The sequence below is a fragment of the Cryptomeria japonica genome, chromosome 1, assembly GCF_030272615.1.
Source record: "Cryptomeria japonica chromosome 1, Sugi_1.0, whole genome shotgun sequence".
NCBI classification, from domain to species: Eukaryota; Viridiplantae; Streptophyta; class Pinopsida; order Cupressales; family Cupressaceae; genus Cryptomeria; species Cryptomeria japonica.
In genome coordinates, this window is record NC_081405.1 from 219,247,089 (window position 1) to 219,265,361 (window position 18,273).

General features: G+C 35.4%; 1 protein-coding gene across 3 annotated transcripts in view; it reads left to right on the forward strand.

Moving 5' to 3' along the window:
* LOC131042902 (cycloeucalenol cycloisomerase) overlaps positions 1-17,694 on the forward strand; it is a 156,760-nt gene extending 139,066 nt beyond the window's left edge. For all 3 annotated transcript variants that reach the window (XM_057976233.2, XM_057976231.2, XM_057976232.2), the window contains exon 9: positions 17,216-17,694. In XM_057976233.2, the coding sequence (XP_057832216.2) occupies positions 17,216-17,390 (175 nt within the window). In that variant the 3' untranslated portion in view covers positions 17,391-17,694. The remainder of the gene's footprint in view (positions 1-17,215) is intronic.
* The last annotated feature ends 579 nt before the right edge of the window (positions 17,695-18,273 follow it).

Genomic DNA, 18,273 nt, shown 5'->3' on the forward strand with positions numbered 1-18,273 from the left:
ATTTAATTTGCAATATTTTAATAGATAAGCCCCATTTTAATTGCTTTTAAATAATTATTAATGATTATTTAAAATTTAAAAGCAAATTTAATAACTTGCAAAATTATTTAATATTTGAACCTTCTAGAAGCAAGTTAGGTTTTCACCAAGCAAGTATTTATACAAGTGTTTTATCCCACATTGCTTGTGTGGTGAAAGTGAGAGGTGAAAGCAAGTATATGAGAGGAGACTTAACATTATTTTATTATTATTTCTGTCAGGTGTCTCCATGAAAGCGATTTTTCTCCAAGTTGGGCGAATTTTTTAGCAAGGCGTTTTTGTGAAGTGTGGGATTGAGGATTTATTTTCCTCCATTTTTTCTAGCTTGCTGATCTATTCCTCTTGGCTGCCATTAAAGACCAGTTTCAAAAATTCGATTTTGCTAAGTTTGGCGATTTTTTCAAACTTTAGCATTTTTTGGTAAAAATTGGCAATTTCATGTTTGGAGACTTGGGCGATTTTTCCTCCACCATTTTTGCTTGCTGTTCAGACCTTCATTGTTGTTGATTGCTGCCATTAACAACATTTTTCAGAATTCTGAAAATTTCGATTTTTTGTTAAGGAAGGCGATTTTTGTGTTTGGGGTATCCAATCCCAACTTGGGTGATTTTTCAGATTGCCGCCATCCTTGCTACTGCAGATAAAGGCTGCCATTGACATCAATCTTCAGATTTCAGTTTGGTGCCATAGTTGGGAAAATTCGATTTTGCTAAGGAGGTGATTTGGTGCCATATTTTGGTGATTTTCGTGCATGATTGTTGGCTGCCATCATTTCCAGCCTGCTGATTCGCTTCAGATTTGAGGTTTGCTTCAGATTTTGACCTCCATTAATGGCTGCCATTAATTTTCAGACTTAAGTTTTTATTGCCCAGCCAATTCCAACTTAAACAGTAGCATTTGGAGGTGTTTTATGGAGTTTTCTGTGCATTTTTTAGACCATATTATCGCTGTTGCAGGTCTAAAACTCCATTGTTAGGCAGTTGTCCTCAGAAATTTTCATTTCCAGCCACCTTACCAATTTTGGCGAATTTGCTTGGGGCTGTTTCCTTAGCAATTTTTCATCATTTTCAGGGATTTAAACCACTTTGCAAGGTGCTGGTAAGTCTGAAGTATCCAATTTTTTCAGACTTGTCCTCAGAAAACTAAATTTTACCAGCCATACTTACATTTCAGAAAATGATTGTTTTCATCAATAAAACTGATTTTATTGATTTTATGCACATTTTGAAGATTACAACATGTTTTAAAAATTCTGATTTTCAGGTTGTCTTCAGAAATTTTGACCTCCATTGTTGACTACGGAAGGTGTCTTTAGACATTCATTGTGTGAAAACACAACCTTTCACACCTTTCCTTAGTCATCATCAATCCGGTATACTCCTTTGCATTTTAGCTTGCATATTTTCTAAGCATAAGGAGGTATTCAATGAATTTTATGGAAGGTTTCCATGCCTTAGTGTTGTCACACTTTGAACTTAATTGCTAAAATTTACCAAGTGTATGGATTATTCAATGCAGCTTGATCCATGCCTTAGTGTTGTCACACTTTGAACATAATTGCTAAAATTTATCTATAGTGTTGGCAGACAATAGATCTCTTCAATGCAGCTTGATCCATAATGCATGCTCTTCATATACAAGATGTAATCAAGGACTGAGAAAATAATTTCATTCAAGCTTCAAATACTCGCATTTACAACAAGGATTTGTATTGACACATGATAAACACAAAACAAAAATAAGACAGGCAAAGGCTCTTGCTTGACAGTTGAAGCGTCTGTACGCTAATGCTTGCTCGAAGTTTTGACAAAGATCAATTCTGGATGCAAAACAAAAGAGCAAACGATGATGTGATCCTAGAGCATAAATCCAAAGTGTGATCCCGCTAGAGATTAAGGGTATATCTCTTTCTTTCCTCCCAAACCAAAACAATGTGCTATAGATTATGAGTTACCATATGTGGAAGCTCTTTCGCTCGTCCTTTCTAAAAATGCTTTCCAATAAGTGCTTCTTCCATATCAAAAATCATAACCCCCTACCTGGCCAAGGAATGGCTATAAATAATGAATGCATCGTGGAGACTACCACTCCAAGAAGAGGGAGCACAAGTCCAAGAAAACTGAACATGACAGCTCACGCATTAAGGTGGTAGCGCTAACATTCCAGAGGAAGGAACTCCACCTTAAAACAATTGCCTCAATGAAAAATAATCACCCCCAACTTGTCGGTAAATAATTAAAATAGAATGAACATTTGATGGCATTCACCCAAAATAAATATATGTATCATTAATATATATATTCATAGTATATACATATTTATACATGTACATCCCATCTACGTACATGTGTAAATACGTATATAAATGTATGTATGTATTATTAAATAATTAAACACTTCAACGGCTTATATATATATATATATATATATATATATATATATATATATATATATATTGATTGGTAAATGGTTCTTTATATTTATATTATGAAATAGAAACATATATTGTCTGTGACAAATATTCATAGAAGCGGTAAGTATCTTCGAATATCCTACCATAATAGGCCCTATTCTTCCTAGCCCTAACCTCCCATAACGTGTCTACCAGCAATTACAAAATAGGAACAAGTTCCCTTTACAAAACATTAACAAATTTATACACAACAGTTATCAAATTTTGCTCTTCGGCTCCGTCTCTAGAATCACCTTCCCTCGAGCATCCACCACCTTTTCTCCTTCTTGCACCTTTTTTTCGTTACTAGGAATCACCTTGTGTGATGAGGAAGTGCCACCCTTCAACAATTGCCTTTTCCTTGTGTTGTAAGAACCCAAGTCAATCTCGAAAAATCATCCGCAAATAACATAAAATACCTTTCATTTTTTAAACCCTTAGTTCTGGTGGGACCACAGAGATTGGTATGAACTAATTCCAAGGGTTGTGACCTTGAGCATTCTTTAGATTTGAAACTTACTCTTGTATGTTTTCCCTGTTGGCATTCTTTACAAATAATATTTTTAGGCTTTGTGATTTTAGGCATATGTCTTACTGAATTCATATAACTAATTTTGACAAGATTATCAAAATTAACATGTCCTAATCGTCAATGCCAAAGCCAACATTCATCAACTTGCCTCAACAAACATTTTTACCTTTTACCTCCCTGAGATCATAAACATTACTTTCTGTTATTTTCTCTTGAGCAATTAATTTACTTGATTTAGCTTTCCTTATTTTACATCCTTGAGCATTAAAGATTACAAAATATCCATTGTCACACATTTGACTAATACTCAGCAAATTATATTTTAGACATACCAAACATTATTTGTTTCTAAAGTACCATTAATGCTCAAAGAATCTTTAGCATGAATCTGAACTGACAAACCTGTCTCCAAATTTCACTGCACCTCCAGTCCAATCATAAAATCTAACAAACTTACTTTTATCAACAATCATGTGATTAGAGCAACTGCTGTCTTTAACCCATAAATTCTGCCTTTTTGCATGCAAAGTAGTCTGAACAATCATGGACTTTCCTTAAGCTCTCAAAAATGTTCAAGAACTTGCTCCCATTACTTCTCTATGCTGCAAAACTCATGTTACACTGTCTTGTAACATGGCCAATGTTTTGACAATTATAACAAATCACACTGAAATCTTTCAAGGAATCAAAAGGATTCATACTAACAAAGTTAGTTCTCCTTCTTAATATAACTCTACAATGAATTGCTCTATGACCAAAATAATTATAGAAGTTACAATAACCATAGAAATAAGGATAATATCTGTTTGTTACCACTTGTCTTGTAGGAGGGCGCCATGATGGATACCTTTTTTTGCTTTTGGACGTCAACAAAACCATTATCCTTCAGATTAAGAGAATTACTTTTATTTGAACTTTGACCTTTGTCAAAACCCAAACCAGATTTGTTTTTGCCTAACCTTTGACTGGCTAACATTTCATCCAACATATTAAAACTTTTAACAAATTTTGATCTTATTTCAGGCTCACTTTTGTATTGTTCAAGATCATTTTGTAAAGCCACTACTTTAGTTTCTAATATCAAACATTCTTCAAACTTCGACAAAAATTTAGAATTGATTAGCTCTTCTCTTTTCTTGACTTCAACTTTAGCTTTCAAAGTAATAATTACTTGATTACTTTCTTCAAGGTCTTCCTTCATTGCTTCAATTTCTTCCAACGCAGAGGTCTTTTGTTTGTTATTCTTTCTTTAATCTTTTGATCTCGTCTAATGCACATGACAATTCTCCTTCAAGATCTATCTCTCCTTCTTCAACATCGTACAAAACTTCACCACTCTGATCTACAGTGAGTGACGCAATTGCCATAAACAAAGTTTCACAATTTTCAGCATCAAAGTTATTGCTATCTTTTGAGATTGCTCTAGCTTCTTCCTTCATATACAAGCTTTTCTTCTTCATTGAAGAATTTCTTTGTTTGTAGAACTGGCCTTTGTTTTTCTTCTTGAAACTTTCTTCATCATTGTTTTTGGCATAGGTGCACTTAGCAACAAAATGCCCAATTTTCCCACAGTTGAAACATTTGAAGGGTAGTTTCCCTCTGTACTTGCCAAAACCTTTTTTGAAATTTTTAACAAGGTTTGCAATCTCTTCATTAGTATCACAATTTGACTCTGAACTTACTTCCTTTATTTTCCTTGTTGCTTTAAAACCAGCTTCTCCTCTAGAAGTATCTTCACCATCCATTCTCATTTCATATACCGTGAGAATGCCATGTAGATCATCAATTGTAATTTTACTGGGATCTCTAGCTTCTTCAATTGTTGAGATTTTAGCATTATATCTTGAGGGTAAAGACCTCAAAACCTTTTGAACAAATACGGAGTCTTTCATATCTTCTCCCTGGCCTTTGATTGCATTCACTATCTCATCAACCCTTAGGAGATAGTCAACAATCTGCTCTTCTTCCTTCATTATTAATGCTTCAAACTTTGTCTTATATGTCTGTAATTTTGCTTGCTTCAGTTTGGCATCACCTTCGTAAATACTCTTCAATTTATGCCAAATTGCTTTTGCTGTTTGACAATGCATCATTTTAACAAACCACAAAGAATTGCATTATTAGCCTTAACATTATTTTCATGCTCTCTCTTTTCAGCAAGATCAGTTAAAGGATGTGTTGGCATTGTATAACCATTAACATAGACATCCAAACATCAAATCCCAAAGAAGACAAATAACTTTCCATTCTTGTACTCTAGAAGGCATAATTAGTACAATCAAATAAGGGGGCTTTATTTGAGGAGGTTCCTTCTAAACAAGCCATGTGTTGTTTAACCAAGATCTACTTATGTTGATTAAGCCTATTCAAACACCAGGCTCTGATACCAATTGTAGAACACAATTCACTCTCAACCCTAGCCGACCTAAACCTCATGTTGTCTAATTCCTCAACAAAGCTATGGATTTTCATTGAGAATGGAAAAATCTGAAGCAATTGAAAATTTCGTGGATTTTCCTCTCTCCTAGAAAAATTCATGTCATCCTAAATTTTCGTGGATTTTTCAATGACATGGCAAAAAAATTCATCCCTTTGAATTTATGTGGATTTAGGGAGGTTATTGAAAAATCCAAATTTGCAAAAAAATTCATGGATTTCAGCGTTTTGTGGAGGTTTTTTGCTCTTGCAATTTTCTGTGGATTCAGCCTATGCATGGATTTTTGCAAGAAATGCAAGCAAAACTTTCATTTTTCCATGATTTTTTCATTGTTTTCTCTTTCATTTTAACTCAAGAATTTCACGTTTCAACTTTGGATTTCATATTTCAACTTAGAAATTTCATATTTCACCTTAGGATTTTGCACTTTGAGTTTGGGTTTTCATCCCTTTAGTTTGGATTTCAAAGGCGAAAATCAACTTTGACATGGATTATGAAGTGGAAATGCAAGGCCTAGTCAAGGAATTTCTAGCAAATTCAACTCTAAAACATGGATTTTCAATGGGAATTGCAACTTGGACAAGGATTTTGAATGGAAACTTAACCTTAATGTTGGATTTTGAAAAGAATTTTAACTCTATTTCAAGAATTAATTTTTAGAATTTTCCCTATTTTCCATTTCTTGTCAAGGTCAGAAATCTGACCTTGATAAGGAATTTTCCTTGTAATTTCCTTTTCAAGTTTGGAATTATCATTTTTTTTCAAATCGCAATTTCACAATTTTCATCCTTAGAATCCACCATGTTTACACAAGACGACTTTTCTCCTACAAGTTCATTCCTTGACTCACTCCTAGACTCACATGCTTACTCAAGACTAGAGTTCACCATCTTGCTCCTCAACCAAACCCCTCATTCTAAGGTCAGAAACTTTAAAATCATTGCCAAACCTAAACTATCAAAGAAAACACTAAGCTATCTAGCAAATAAGAGGGGTCCCCATTTTCAATGGGGTGTGTTTACAACACAACAAAAACCAAGATGGTTTTAGTCCTCTGGATCCCCTACAACAAAGGTTTTTGTCCTTTAATGCTCAACCTCTGAAAATGGAGTTGAACAAACAATGTTGTTGGTTGAAAATTCTGTACACCTGGGGGATGTGCAAAATTGTGGTTTCAGCCAGAGTTCCGTGACTCGCGGCGAGTCACGTGAGTCACGAGAGTCAGCGGGCTGGGTGACCCCTGCCGGGTCACAGTGACCCTGACCCAGGCTCGGGCAGGTCAGGGGGCGTGACTCGCCTGACTCGCCGAGTCAGCGAGTCACTCCCTGACTCGTTGAGTCCAAGGGTCATGACTTGGCCAGTCACTTAAAAAAGTGCAGTAAAAAAAACAAAAAAAAAAACAAAACATTTTTTAATGATTTTTTGGCCTTGCGGGGCGCTGCCCCTCGACCCCGCCTTGTATCGCGACAGGGAACGTGCAAGGGGCGATGCCCCTTGACCCCAACTTGGGGGCACTGCCCCCAAACCCCCGTTGAAAAATATAGGGGGAAACCGCGTCGATAGAAGTAGGGAAAATCTAACCTCCGAGTCTGATTAGGCTCCATATAACAACACAACTTAGAAATCTTGGTAATTGGTATTTAGATTTAGTATTTCAAATTTCCTATAGTCTCATTTGAAAATGTAATTCTTATACTGTAATACTATCATACTTCTTTTCAAAACTAGTTTTTCAAGTACTATATGTATATGTATAACTATATCAGCACCACCACCCCGCCACCCCCCTGTCACCGTCCGCAAACTACAATTTACATTTCTACGCATGTGATGGATGTATGTTTATGTATGTGATCAAATTAGCTTCTATTTGATGATGTTATAGTGTCTTTAAGCTTAATTCAATAATGGGTGTATGAAACAAGTTTTAAATCATTAAAAATCTCTAAATTTCAAGGGTTTTCTTATTTTGCCGAGTCATTGCCGAGTCACGAGTCGACTCAGCCTTGCCGAGTCAGAGCCGAGTCCGAGTCTGGGAACTTTGGTTTCAGCCACAGTATGTGACTATGATACTCTCCTAATTTAGGGAAGGCTCCCCCTATCTACAAACTAAACTAATCTAATATGGGTGAAACAACAATCTTTCTTCTTTCAAGAAAAACTATATTCTTTTCTCTTCACAGAAAAGTAATAGCAATTGGAAATAAATAACAACAAATATAGAAATAAACTTTTTTGTAGGATTTTTGGAACATAAAGGAAAGCAAAGTTTCCATGAAAGCACAAAGACCTTTGTCACTTCCCCAGGATGGGAAAACAGAAATGAAAGCACAAGTCTTCAGCACTTCTACTGTCCTATCAACCTTTGTAGATGATTTTCTGCTAATTAAGCACAATATGTAGCAGCTCAAAATCTAACTACATGATGCACCTCTTATGCACAAACATAGAAAATAAAAGTAGCACAAAGACTGCAAGTTACACCCTTTGCTTGAGCATCCTACAATAGTTTCAAACGTGACAAGCAACTCAAGGTCTGCACTATCAAAACTTAAAACCTATCTAAAACTCCAAACACAATAAGCAACTCAAAGTTTGCAAGATTGAACTTGAATCCTCCTGTATAACACCTCAAAACTCACAATCAATTTCTAGAAAATGTCGTCACATAACACCTTGAATCAACACAAAATTTGAAAGCAATTTGCCTCTTTTAATTGATTGCAATCTGATTTACAACTAAGCTCAAAGTCTTATAGTGTACATACAAATTGGTAGTGTCTTGTTGCATTGCCAAAAAATAAAAATTACAATGGATCCCCTCAAGTATTTATAGGAAAGGAGTCTTGAGAAAAAGGCGGGAGGATCCTAACTAACTTGAGAAATTCTCTCAACCACCATGACTTACTCCAACTACAGTCGTAATCTAACTCAACTCGTAGTTGTCTTACACGTAATTACATTTTACAAAAGTGCAAGTGAAAGCAACACTTGCAATTACAAAACTTGTTTTTTACATGTAACTTGTCAAAACAAAATTACAAATACACAATTGAAGCTATTCTCTGTGTCTGAAGACATAACTCTACTACATCATCCTTTTTTTGTGATGATCTTCATGTTGCTTTAGGATGCTAGAACTTGAAGTATTCAGGATTAGTGAAGACATCTTGAACTGGAACGAGAATTTGCATCCTTAATGATCTTTGTGTCCTTGGCCAACGAACTTCAATCTTATCTTCTTGCTTGGGGTAGTACTGGCTTTTCAGGAGGGAAGTTCTTTGCAAGGCTGAAGTAAGAAGCCTATCTCTGTCTTGAAAGCATTCTATGCTCTCAATCATTCATATCACTTATCCATCTCCTTGTGTGGCTCCGTCATGTTGTTGTTCTTTCTCCAATCTTGGAATCTGCTTGCAAAATAAGGCCCATGTCTTAATTTATTGATTTGGTAGGTTGTGTGTGCAAACAGGGTTGACAAGGGAAGGGATAAAGTGATGCAAAAATGGGCTCACAAGTGAATTTCGGGTTCTGGAAACTACATTACATCTGTGGAAAAACAAGAGCATTAACTCGCAATTGTGGAGAACAAACATGCAACTTCATATGTATAATGGGTAACTACAAGTTTACGCTTGTAATTGGACCTTTAAGACTCATTTTCAAGTATTTTGAGTGCATTTTGGACCAATTTCGGGTTCTGGAAGGCTGACTGCAAGTAAGAGAACATTACAACTTGCACTTGTAATTGAGTTTTAAAATTCCGATTGCAAGTAAATAGGAAAAAAATTGCAAGAGGGGAAAATCATACAAATTTACAAATTGCATTCAAAGAACAAAATGATTTGGGAAGATCTTATGGAAACCCGAAATTAGAGCAAGAGCAAGATTATTTACAAGACTTGATCAAACAAGAAACTAAAAACAACCAAAAAGAAAGCAAAATAAAACTGAAAACACGCACCTTGCTTTATCAAAATGCTCTTAGCAAAGAAGAATGAGCTTGGGATGGACCAAAAAGCTCTATAATAAACACGTTGAAAACACTTGGCAGCTAACAACGGATTTCCATTCAACCTCCAAGCGCCAAAAACAGCATGAAGAGGAGAGATTAAAAATGCACAAGGAGCATTAAACCTTCATATTGGAAAGGAGTGAATACGCCCAGCATACACGTTGCAAGAAAGAGTGAAAACGTGGCAAAAGGAACCAGCAAATGGAGGAGAAAAAACCTCCCACGTCTCTTGCATTCAACGCCCAACTTCCTTGCAATTCGGATTCAAAGGAAAAGCCAAGAAAAACGGGTTTCTTGGAGACAAAAATGCAGGTTGGGTTCTTCACATCCGATTGCAAACAAGAAAAAGCCTCTCATAAAGATGCAATCGGGTTTCTAAAACCTTTTTGCAAGTTAAAAATGACTTATTTTCCTTCAATAAGCAAAATCGGGTTTTAGGAGACAAAAACATAAAACTTTTAAAAGGAAAGCACATAAAGACTTGTAATAGGGTTTCAAAATCCCTATTACAAGTTTAATATAAAACAAAGTAGGAACTTTTAAGAGAACTTACAAGTTCTCATAAACTTGTAATTTTAAATTCACTTGCAATTTGTTTAAAAAGTTCCTACAAAACAACTTAAAAGACAAAAAGGGAAATGGAAAAGAAAACACAAGTTACAAGTTACAAGTCTTTTATAAAGTTCACTTGTAATTGCTTGAAAAAATCCCTACAACTTAAAAACAAAAGAAACCTCCTAACTTGCAAAACAAGGAAAATTTCCCACTTGCAGTCAAGAGGAAAATACCCGATTTTGAAGGAAAGACATAGCAAACAAACTCGGAACGCGATGAAATTTGAAACATGGATCGTGGATGAACCAAAGATTAGCCCAGTTCAAAAAAAAGCAAAAATTTTGCCTCGAGAAGTGTACCTTAGAGTAAAATTTCCAACTTGCAATGACTTCTCGGAAACCCAAAATTGCAAAGAAAACTAGGAAAATGAAGGCCAAAACTCACCAAAATTTGGACAATGATGACAAAGACAACCCTTGATGATCTGACACTAACAAGTGTGAGATTTGTATTTCGTAAAACATGCCTTAGAGACATAAATGACACATTTTAAGCAAAAATTTGTAGGGGTCGTCACATTTTTGAAAATCCAAAAATGAGGACTATAGCTGGCTCTGACTGGGAAACTTCCTTTGATTGTTGGAACGATTGAAGGGGGTAGAATCTAGAACTCTAAGTGGTTTAGCATCCATTGGGCTACAAAGTCAAGCAACAAAGACACAAATGACAAGGAGGAGGATGTGACTGAAAGCAAGACGCAGACTTGTGCAACTGCACTTATTGGAAATGGAAACCTACCTATCCTACGCTAGCCATAATGAAAACCTTTCAAATGAAACCATTCACTGGCTCAGCAAAATAGTTGCCTCTTTTTAACAGCTTGCAGTACCTTGCATGATCATGAGTAGCCACAACCAATAGAAGCATGAACAATTGTACCATAGCTTGATGCACAACTCCTTGAAAAAGATGAACAAATTCACTTGCCTTCTCAAATAAATCACACATACTACTGCTCCAAAGTGGATCAATGAATTTGGACTACCCTTGCTCAACCATAGATTCATCTTTGGCCTCACTCTCAACCGTATCTTCAAGCGAATCCTCTAGCTTTCCATTGGTGTCCAACCAAGCAAGATGTCTGATTGGACATCCTCTTGATCGTACAAAGACTAAATTCTTCTTGCTAATTACACCTTTATCAGATGCTTCTTCAATCACAACCTCATGCTAAAAAGAATGAGTTTCTTCATGTGAGTCAATTGAAAACATGACTGCATTGCTTACCTCAACATGTTGTTCACAATCTTCATATTTGGGAGAATTTGAATTGTTATCAAGACTTGAGCAAAACTCCTCTATTATGTTTGTGAAAAGATCTTCATCAAGTTCTAGGGTAGGTCTCTTATGCATGATATGCCCAAGTTCATGACCTTGGAGCATAAATGCATTTATTTCAACTTGACTGGGACCTTCATGCCTATCCATCTTTTCACATCTCATGATATGATTGTCCTCCTTTACCAGCACCTTGAAAAAGTGGCCTTTAGCCTCTTGTTGGGTATCCCCCATGGTTTCTGGCATGGTCTTTTCGTTTTGTTCATCAGCTTTCTAGAACTGCATAAACCAGATTTGAGAGTTGCCATCTATGTCCGCTTCCTCCTCTTCTTGGAAGAGACCAGCAAGATCACTTCGTTCAGATTCAGAATCCTCGACTGCTGCATTTGTTGGTGGTGCCTCAAGTAGAAGCTTTTCTGATAGTGAAGGAAACTTGTCTTGATTTTTATCTACATAACTAGGAGCAGTATTTGGATATGGCCTCCTTGGAATGTCTTCTTCATAAGGGGAAGAGAATATACCTTGAGTTATTGGCCTTTTGAGGGCAACCAGCTCATTAGCCAACCTCTGCACCACGGGATTTGTTCTCTTGGTAGACCATGATCCCAATGAAGAGATTTCTTTGGACCCATTTGGCTCTATCTTTATCTTACCAGCAAGGATAAGATCATCTTCAATATCATTGCTAAGGCTTGCATTGCTACAAGGTCTCTTGGAACAACCCTTCTCACCAGAAAACTTACCTCAGGCACTTGAGCATTAATGAAGAAGCACTTCAAATTTTCAGCGGTAGGCTGAGAAAAAATTAGAATTTTGTTACACAACTTGTTGAATTTATCCACAAACCCCCACATGGGTTCATGTGACTCCTTTTTCATTTGAGTTAGTTGTGCTAACAAAGCATGAGCATCTTCTGTAGTCTTGAACCTCTCTTCAAACATTTTTTGAGAGTAGTCCAGTTTATGATGGTATGTGGTGCGAGGTGGTAGAACCAATCTGCTACAGCACCTTGGAGTGTCTCACTAAAACATCCTCATGTCCCACACCAAGCACACCACATGCAATATAGAAGGCAACAATGTGCTCATCTGGATGTTGTCTTCCATCTCCAAAGAACTTGGGAAAGTTCTTCCTCGAACCATCAGGAAGAGCATGTAAAGGCAGAGTTAGATTTAACGGACCAAAAGCATTCCCCCAAGGACCTTGAACAGCCATCTTACATGTCCTTGGTGAAAGCTTGAAAAATTGCAATTACAATGAATTGGATTCCGGTATACTTCAACCAAAAGTGTGAGGCTTTTGTATGCGTATTGTATCCCCAATAGATTCGCTATTGGTGACTCGGATGGGTCAATCTGCTATGTAATGATTCAACAAATTTATATCAAAAATTCTAAGATAGAATCAAAATATTTTAAAATCTGTCTCTCTAGTAGAAACCCAAGAAAAGTTATTTTGAAAACAACAAGACACTAGATTTCAAACGAAAGCATGAGGCTTTCGAATGCATTCGTGTCCCCAGTGAAGTCGCCAAAAACTATTGGTTAAAAATTTTATACTCAACAATTGTACAAAATTGTGGATTTCAGCCATATGTGAGTAAACACTCCTAATTCTAAGGGAAGGCTCACCCTATCTAAACTAATTTAATATGGATGGGACAACAGTTTTTCTTCTTCTTTCAAGAAAAACTATATTCTTCTATCTTGACAAAAAAAGAATAGCAACTGGAAACTTCATTTCCTCTCTCTCATTTTACTGCACAAGTTATTGCTGATATTTGTTTCTAGTTGCTGTTCTTTTCCGTGAAGAGAGAAGAATACAATTTTTCTTGAAAGAAGAAGGAAAACTGTTGTCCCATCCATATTAAATTAGTTTAGATAGGGGGAGCCTTCCCTTAGAATTAGGAGAGTGTTTACTCACATGCTGTGGGTGAAATCCACAATTTTGTACAACTATTGAGGTGTACAAAATTTTCAACCAACAAATGTCAATGAATAGATTTCTTTGAACAAATGACTTTCTTTTGTATGTGCCTTTTGGGCCCTCAATTTGAATTTACATTTTCTTCAAAGTGGTTAAAACAACTCTTTAAATAAAATATTACATAGGTCTTACAATGATGTCATTAGACAGCCACTTTATTAAAATAATAGTAATATTTAGGTTGTCCTTTTGAACATAAAGTGAATGAGCCTAACTTAAAATTTTATTTAAAAAAAATTCTCTTATTTTATCCCCGAACCTACAGGAAATATGATATAGGCTATGAATAGGCTATGAGTTCTCAATGAATTCTTTTAATTATGAAAAGGAGACATGACAAAAATGTTCTACCCTAACGGTTTCCATTATATGTTGTTAGGTGAACGGAGCTTAACTTTTAGCCAATATCCAGCTCAAAAGCTAGTTAATTAATGTGCATGGTAATCAAAATGGTTGTTATACATATTATAATCTGATCAGAAGGGTAAAGGAAAAATATTTGCAATGAATTGAAATTTTGTAGCCCTACATCCGGATTTCTCACATTTACTTATGAAACAAAATTAAGCCAATAATATAGAAATGAGACAAGCTTATTTTTTGGGGTAATGTCCTCTTCTGTTGAGAGAGATTACTAAATACACATCTTATGACTGACTACAAGTTCTATAAGATATATAATACAATTTCATCATAACCCAACATTTTAAAATTTCTTCGAGTTCTGATTTTGATGCCATTTAAATCACATGATTTGTATACATTTATAAAACATCTCTTTAGATTCCCATGCAGTAATAGCAAGCGTATATTGACCTCCACATGCAACAAGTTTAGCAAACTAATTGTCATTATAATCTGAAGTATCCTTTGCTGATTCTATGTCTATTTGTACTTCATTGGGTGGACAGTTGTCACTTTTTGACCGTATCCAAGATGTATGTGACCACCTCTTCCATACCATCCATAACAATAAATGTTCCTATCAATTTTTTTCTGATACAATTAAATTTACATTTGTACCTAACAACTTAATTTGTGTCAACTGTTAGGTGAATTCTCAATTCAACTCTAATGTTATGTAATATGGTTCTATAATGAATATGATGAATGCCTTATACCATGAGTATTTTAAATTTCTTATATTTTTTTAGATTTTCCTTTTTTTTTAATTCAAATTGTCACCCCCTGTTATTTCCAAAAAATGCCTCCTGTCCCCTGCCACCCTGGAAACACATTCGCACATTTTGTGCTAGCCGTATCCACAAACACCATGGAAATTCTTAAAAATGTCTAGAACTCTAACTAGTATCTGTCAATGAGACTAGCATGGAGACTAGTAAAATGGAATCACTTTGGGCAACAATCCCATGATCCCAACAGTGATCTATGCTTAACAAGTACAAGCCTATCTCCTCATCCATAATGAAACACATCAAATCAGCAACAACATTGCTGCTCCAGTGCACTGCTTGGCAGCTTGGCAGAGGGGATGAAGAGAGATTCTGTTGACATTGTTTGAATGGAAAATCGATCTCTACACCAAACTAACAACATTTTGTAATACAGAGAGTCGGTCATAGTAGATTAGAATGTTATCTACAAACCATAAGAGGATGGGAAACAATGGAATATTGACCTCCTTCGACACTAGAGCTCTCTATACCTTAGGGTCCACACTATACAATAGGTTTTTTGAGTTTATTGTGGTACAAACTATTCACCAATAAGGACAAAGTGATGTTGAATTCTACCCAATAATGAGAGTGTCTGGTGGCCTCATTTTAATCCTTCTCAATAAGGACTTCGCAGCTCCCAACAAAAATGGAGGATCCTCTGGTCCCTCTACATGACCTAAAATCAAACTCCTACAACTGGCTATACATGGTAGAATTTTAACATTTGTTTTGATGTAAAAAGAGGGAGTGGATCAGGCAATCCATCTCTTCTAGTTTCCAGGAGGAATATCAATAAACAATTGCCCATTTGTTTCCACAATGCTCTTATGCTACTACCATATGGAATGTACTAGAAGGAATATTCATACATGGTCCTGCGAAGGGCATCCATTAGTATTAATGCTGGAAGGCTGGGCTAATCTGAAAATGTTAATGGACATTATATAAATAATGGCCCAACTCCTGCCATAGTTGCAAAGTACATTTAGAGAGAGCAACTGCAAATATGATGGATCTCAGTATTACCAACCATTAGAAACTACAATATTTTTGAATCTCTTTTTACATAAGAGTAAATGCTAAAGCAAGCTAGGTGCTACTAGCTGAAGATTGAATTAAGCTGAACTTCGATTGTGGGGCCAAAAGAGATTCAAGTATGCTAGAATAGGTGGATTTTTTAGAATGCCATAGGTCAACACTTGTACCTATCAGCAATCTATTGCCCAGCAAACAATAAATGTTACAGAACTCCTAGCAGTGAGTAAAGGACTTAAATAGCACTCCGAAGGGCCTAATGCAAACTAAAGTTGTGGGGGACTCTCAAATTGTCGTTCATTAGTCTACATATAACCAACACAACCAACTTTACAACATCATTTAAATGCTAAGCTTGTCATAGCCTCCAAATCAATAAAGCATATTATTGCCATTTTCAGGGACTGGGAAGTTGAATAAGCTTTCAAATCCAATACAGAGGAAGGGTATATAATGTTGCAGTTGATTTTCTGGCTAAAACAGCAGATGCAAACACCAATCAAGGTCAATCTATTCTCTATCACAAAGCCAAATCCCTCTCCAAGCAAATTCAAACCAGGGCTGCAAAAAGAATTTGTATGTCTAGAAAAATGATAATACATAACAATTAAATGGCTTTTTCAAAACTGTAGTGACTCCCCTCCAAGTCAATCCAAGTTTAAAATAAATAGCGGTATGATTTAAAGCCCATTATCATATTGCAGACGCTTTTTCAATTTTGAAGAGTCATTGGGCTCCCAATAGTCTTATTTTATGTACTTGCCTAAAGGCTTCAATACCAAAAACACACTTCTATGAGCCCCCATACTCCTTATAAAAATAAATATGATATCTCGCTAAATAATTTGCATTCATACGTTCTACAGCTATTGACAAAAAAAGGTTCTAGCTTTTAACTATATATGTTCTCATTCTACAGATGCACACTTTCATTCTACAGTTACGTGCTTGCCCATTAAATAAGAAAACTATAACCTAACAGCAGGTTGTTCTCATTCTAGAGTTTTACGCTTTCATTTTACAGCTGTATGCAGTCCAAAATAAAGATATGTATATTCTTCTGTGTGAACAATTATCAATATGAAACCAGTCACAAAGTTTTTAGGATTGTAAGGTATCCAAACGAGTGCTTTGGCCAAATGCAATTTAAAAAAATCTCCGTTAATATAATTTGCTGTTTTATCAAAAAAGTTTGATTCGTCTGAGATGCTTTACCCAAACTAATTGTTGTAGAAAAATTATATTGACAACATGTCTGCTAATGTTATTCGTAAATCTTTTTTGTTAGTGTTTTCTCAGAGATAGTTGATCAACAAATGCATTGCCTATGTTGTGCTAGTTCTAAGTACTTAATACAAAATACATCAATAGAATATGAGAAATATATGTCTATTATCCATGCAATCCTTAAATATTTATTGAATTGGTATATAGTACGTTACTTGACAAATACATATTTTTCAGCTTAACTGCACCTTATTTTGGAGTATGTAGTTACTGGAGTAGTCATAATTCATGTCCTTGAAGGTGCTTACTGTAAAGTATCTATCTTGAGGATTATCTGCAGAGATTGTTTGGAATGTTGATATTTAACCTTGCACGCAATTTTATTGAGCTGATTTTTGAAAAGAAATTTTGTTTGTTTTGTCAGGTTGGATGAGAAGGCAAGTGATCCATGGAGCTTGTCTAGAACAACTATTGATGCACTGGGAGCAGCAATGCTTGTGACAATCCTGTTAGATTTGTGGCGTCTGTTTCTGGGACCCATTGTAAACACTACGGCACATAAAGAATGCTTTTCCCATGGCCTACCCTGGTTATCGTAACCCAAGTCAATGCTAAACATTCCAGCACGTAAAAATGCTTCTCCCATGTCCTCCCTTCGATTATCAACCCAAGCCAATTCAGACATATTATTCAAGTACTGAATTCATTCTCTGCAATTCAAACTTATAAGATGGATGTGTTATTATATGCTCGTAGTAACAAATGGCCCCTTGTTTTTCATCTTTCTATGGATAAATATTGGTTTCTTCTGAAATTATTAAATTAGAATTTGGGCTTCATGTTTAAAGAAACACTGTTTCGGAAAATCAAATATAGCAACCGTGGTGATGCTATTTCTGTTAATTGATCCATTCATAATCGCATAATTTAAAATTTAAAATCATGAGGAACTCAGATTTTAGACTCGTTGCATATTTGTTTCAAAACAATCCACCAAGTTGGCTAAAAAATGGAAGAAAAATAGATACTCCCTTGCACTTTAGGCTCTACAAAACCTAGGAAAGTAGAACTATAAGATTCACTAGATATGCAACATATAAATATAATTGTGCCAATCAGATGTAAAGATTCATAAAAAATGACAAGGATCTATGAGATTACAAATTACCATAACTTATTCTCTTGTATATTTAACTCTGAAGTATGAATGCCATAATAATTTAAACAATTAAATTTAACTTAAAGAATTTTCCCTCATTGTTATATATAGGTTGGGAGAAGTCTTAGCCTATAGATCAGTTCCTTAACTAGAATAAGTCACTAAATTGCATAATAACTTAACAATGTTTGTATTGGCTTATTTATTTATTGCTACATTACAATAACTAAACCAATCACATATAACCCTATAATATAATCTCTATTTAATAATCCATTATATATTCAATACTTCCTATTTTTATTGGTAAAAGGTTTACATTA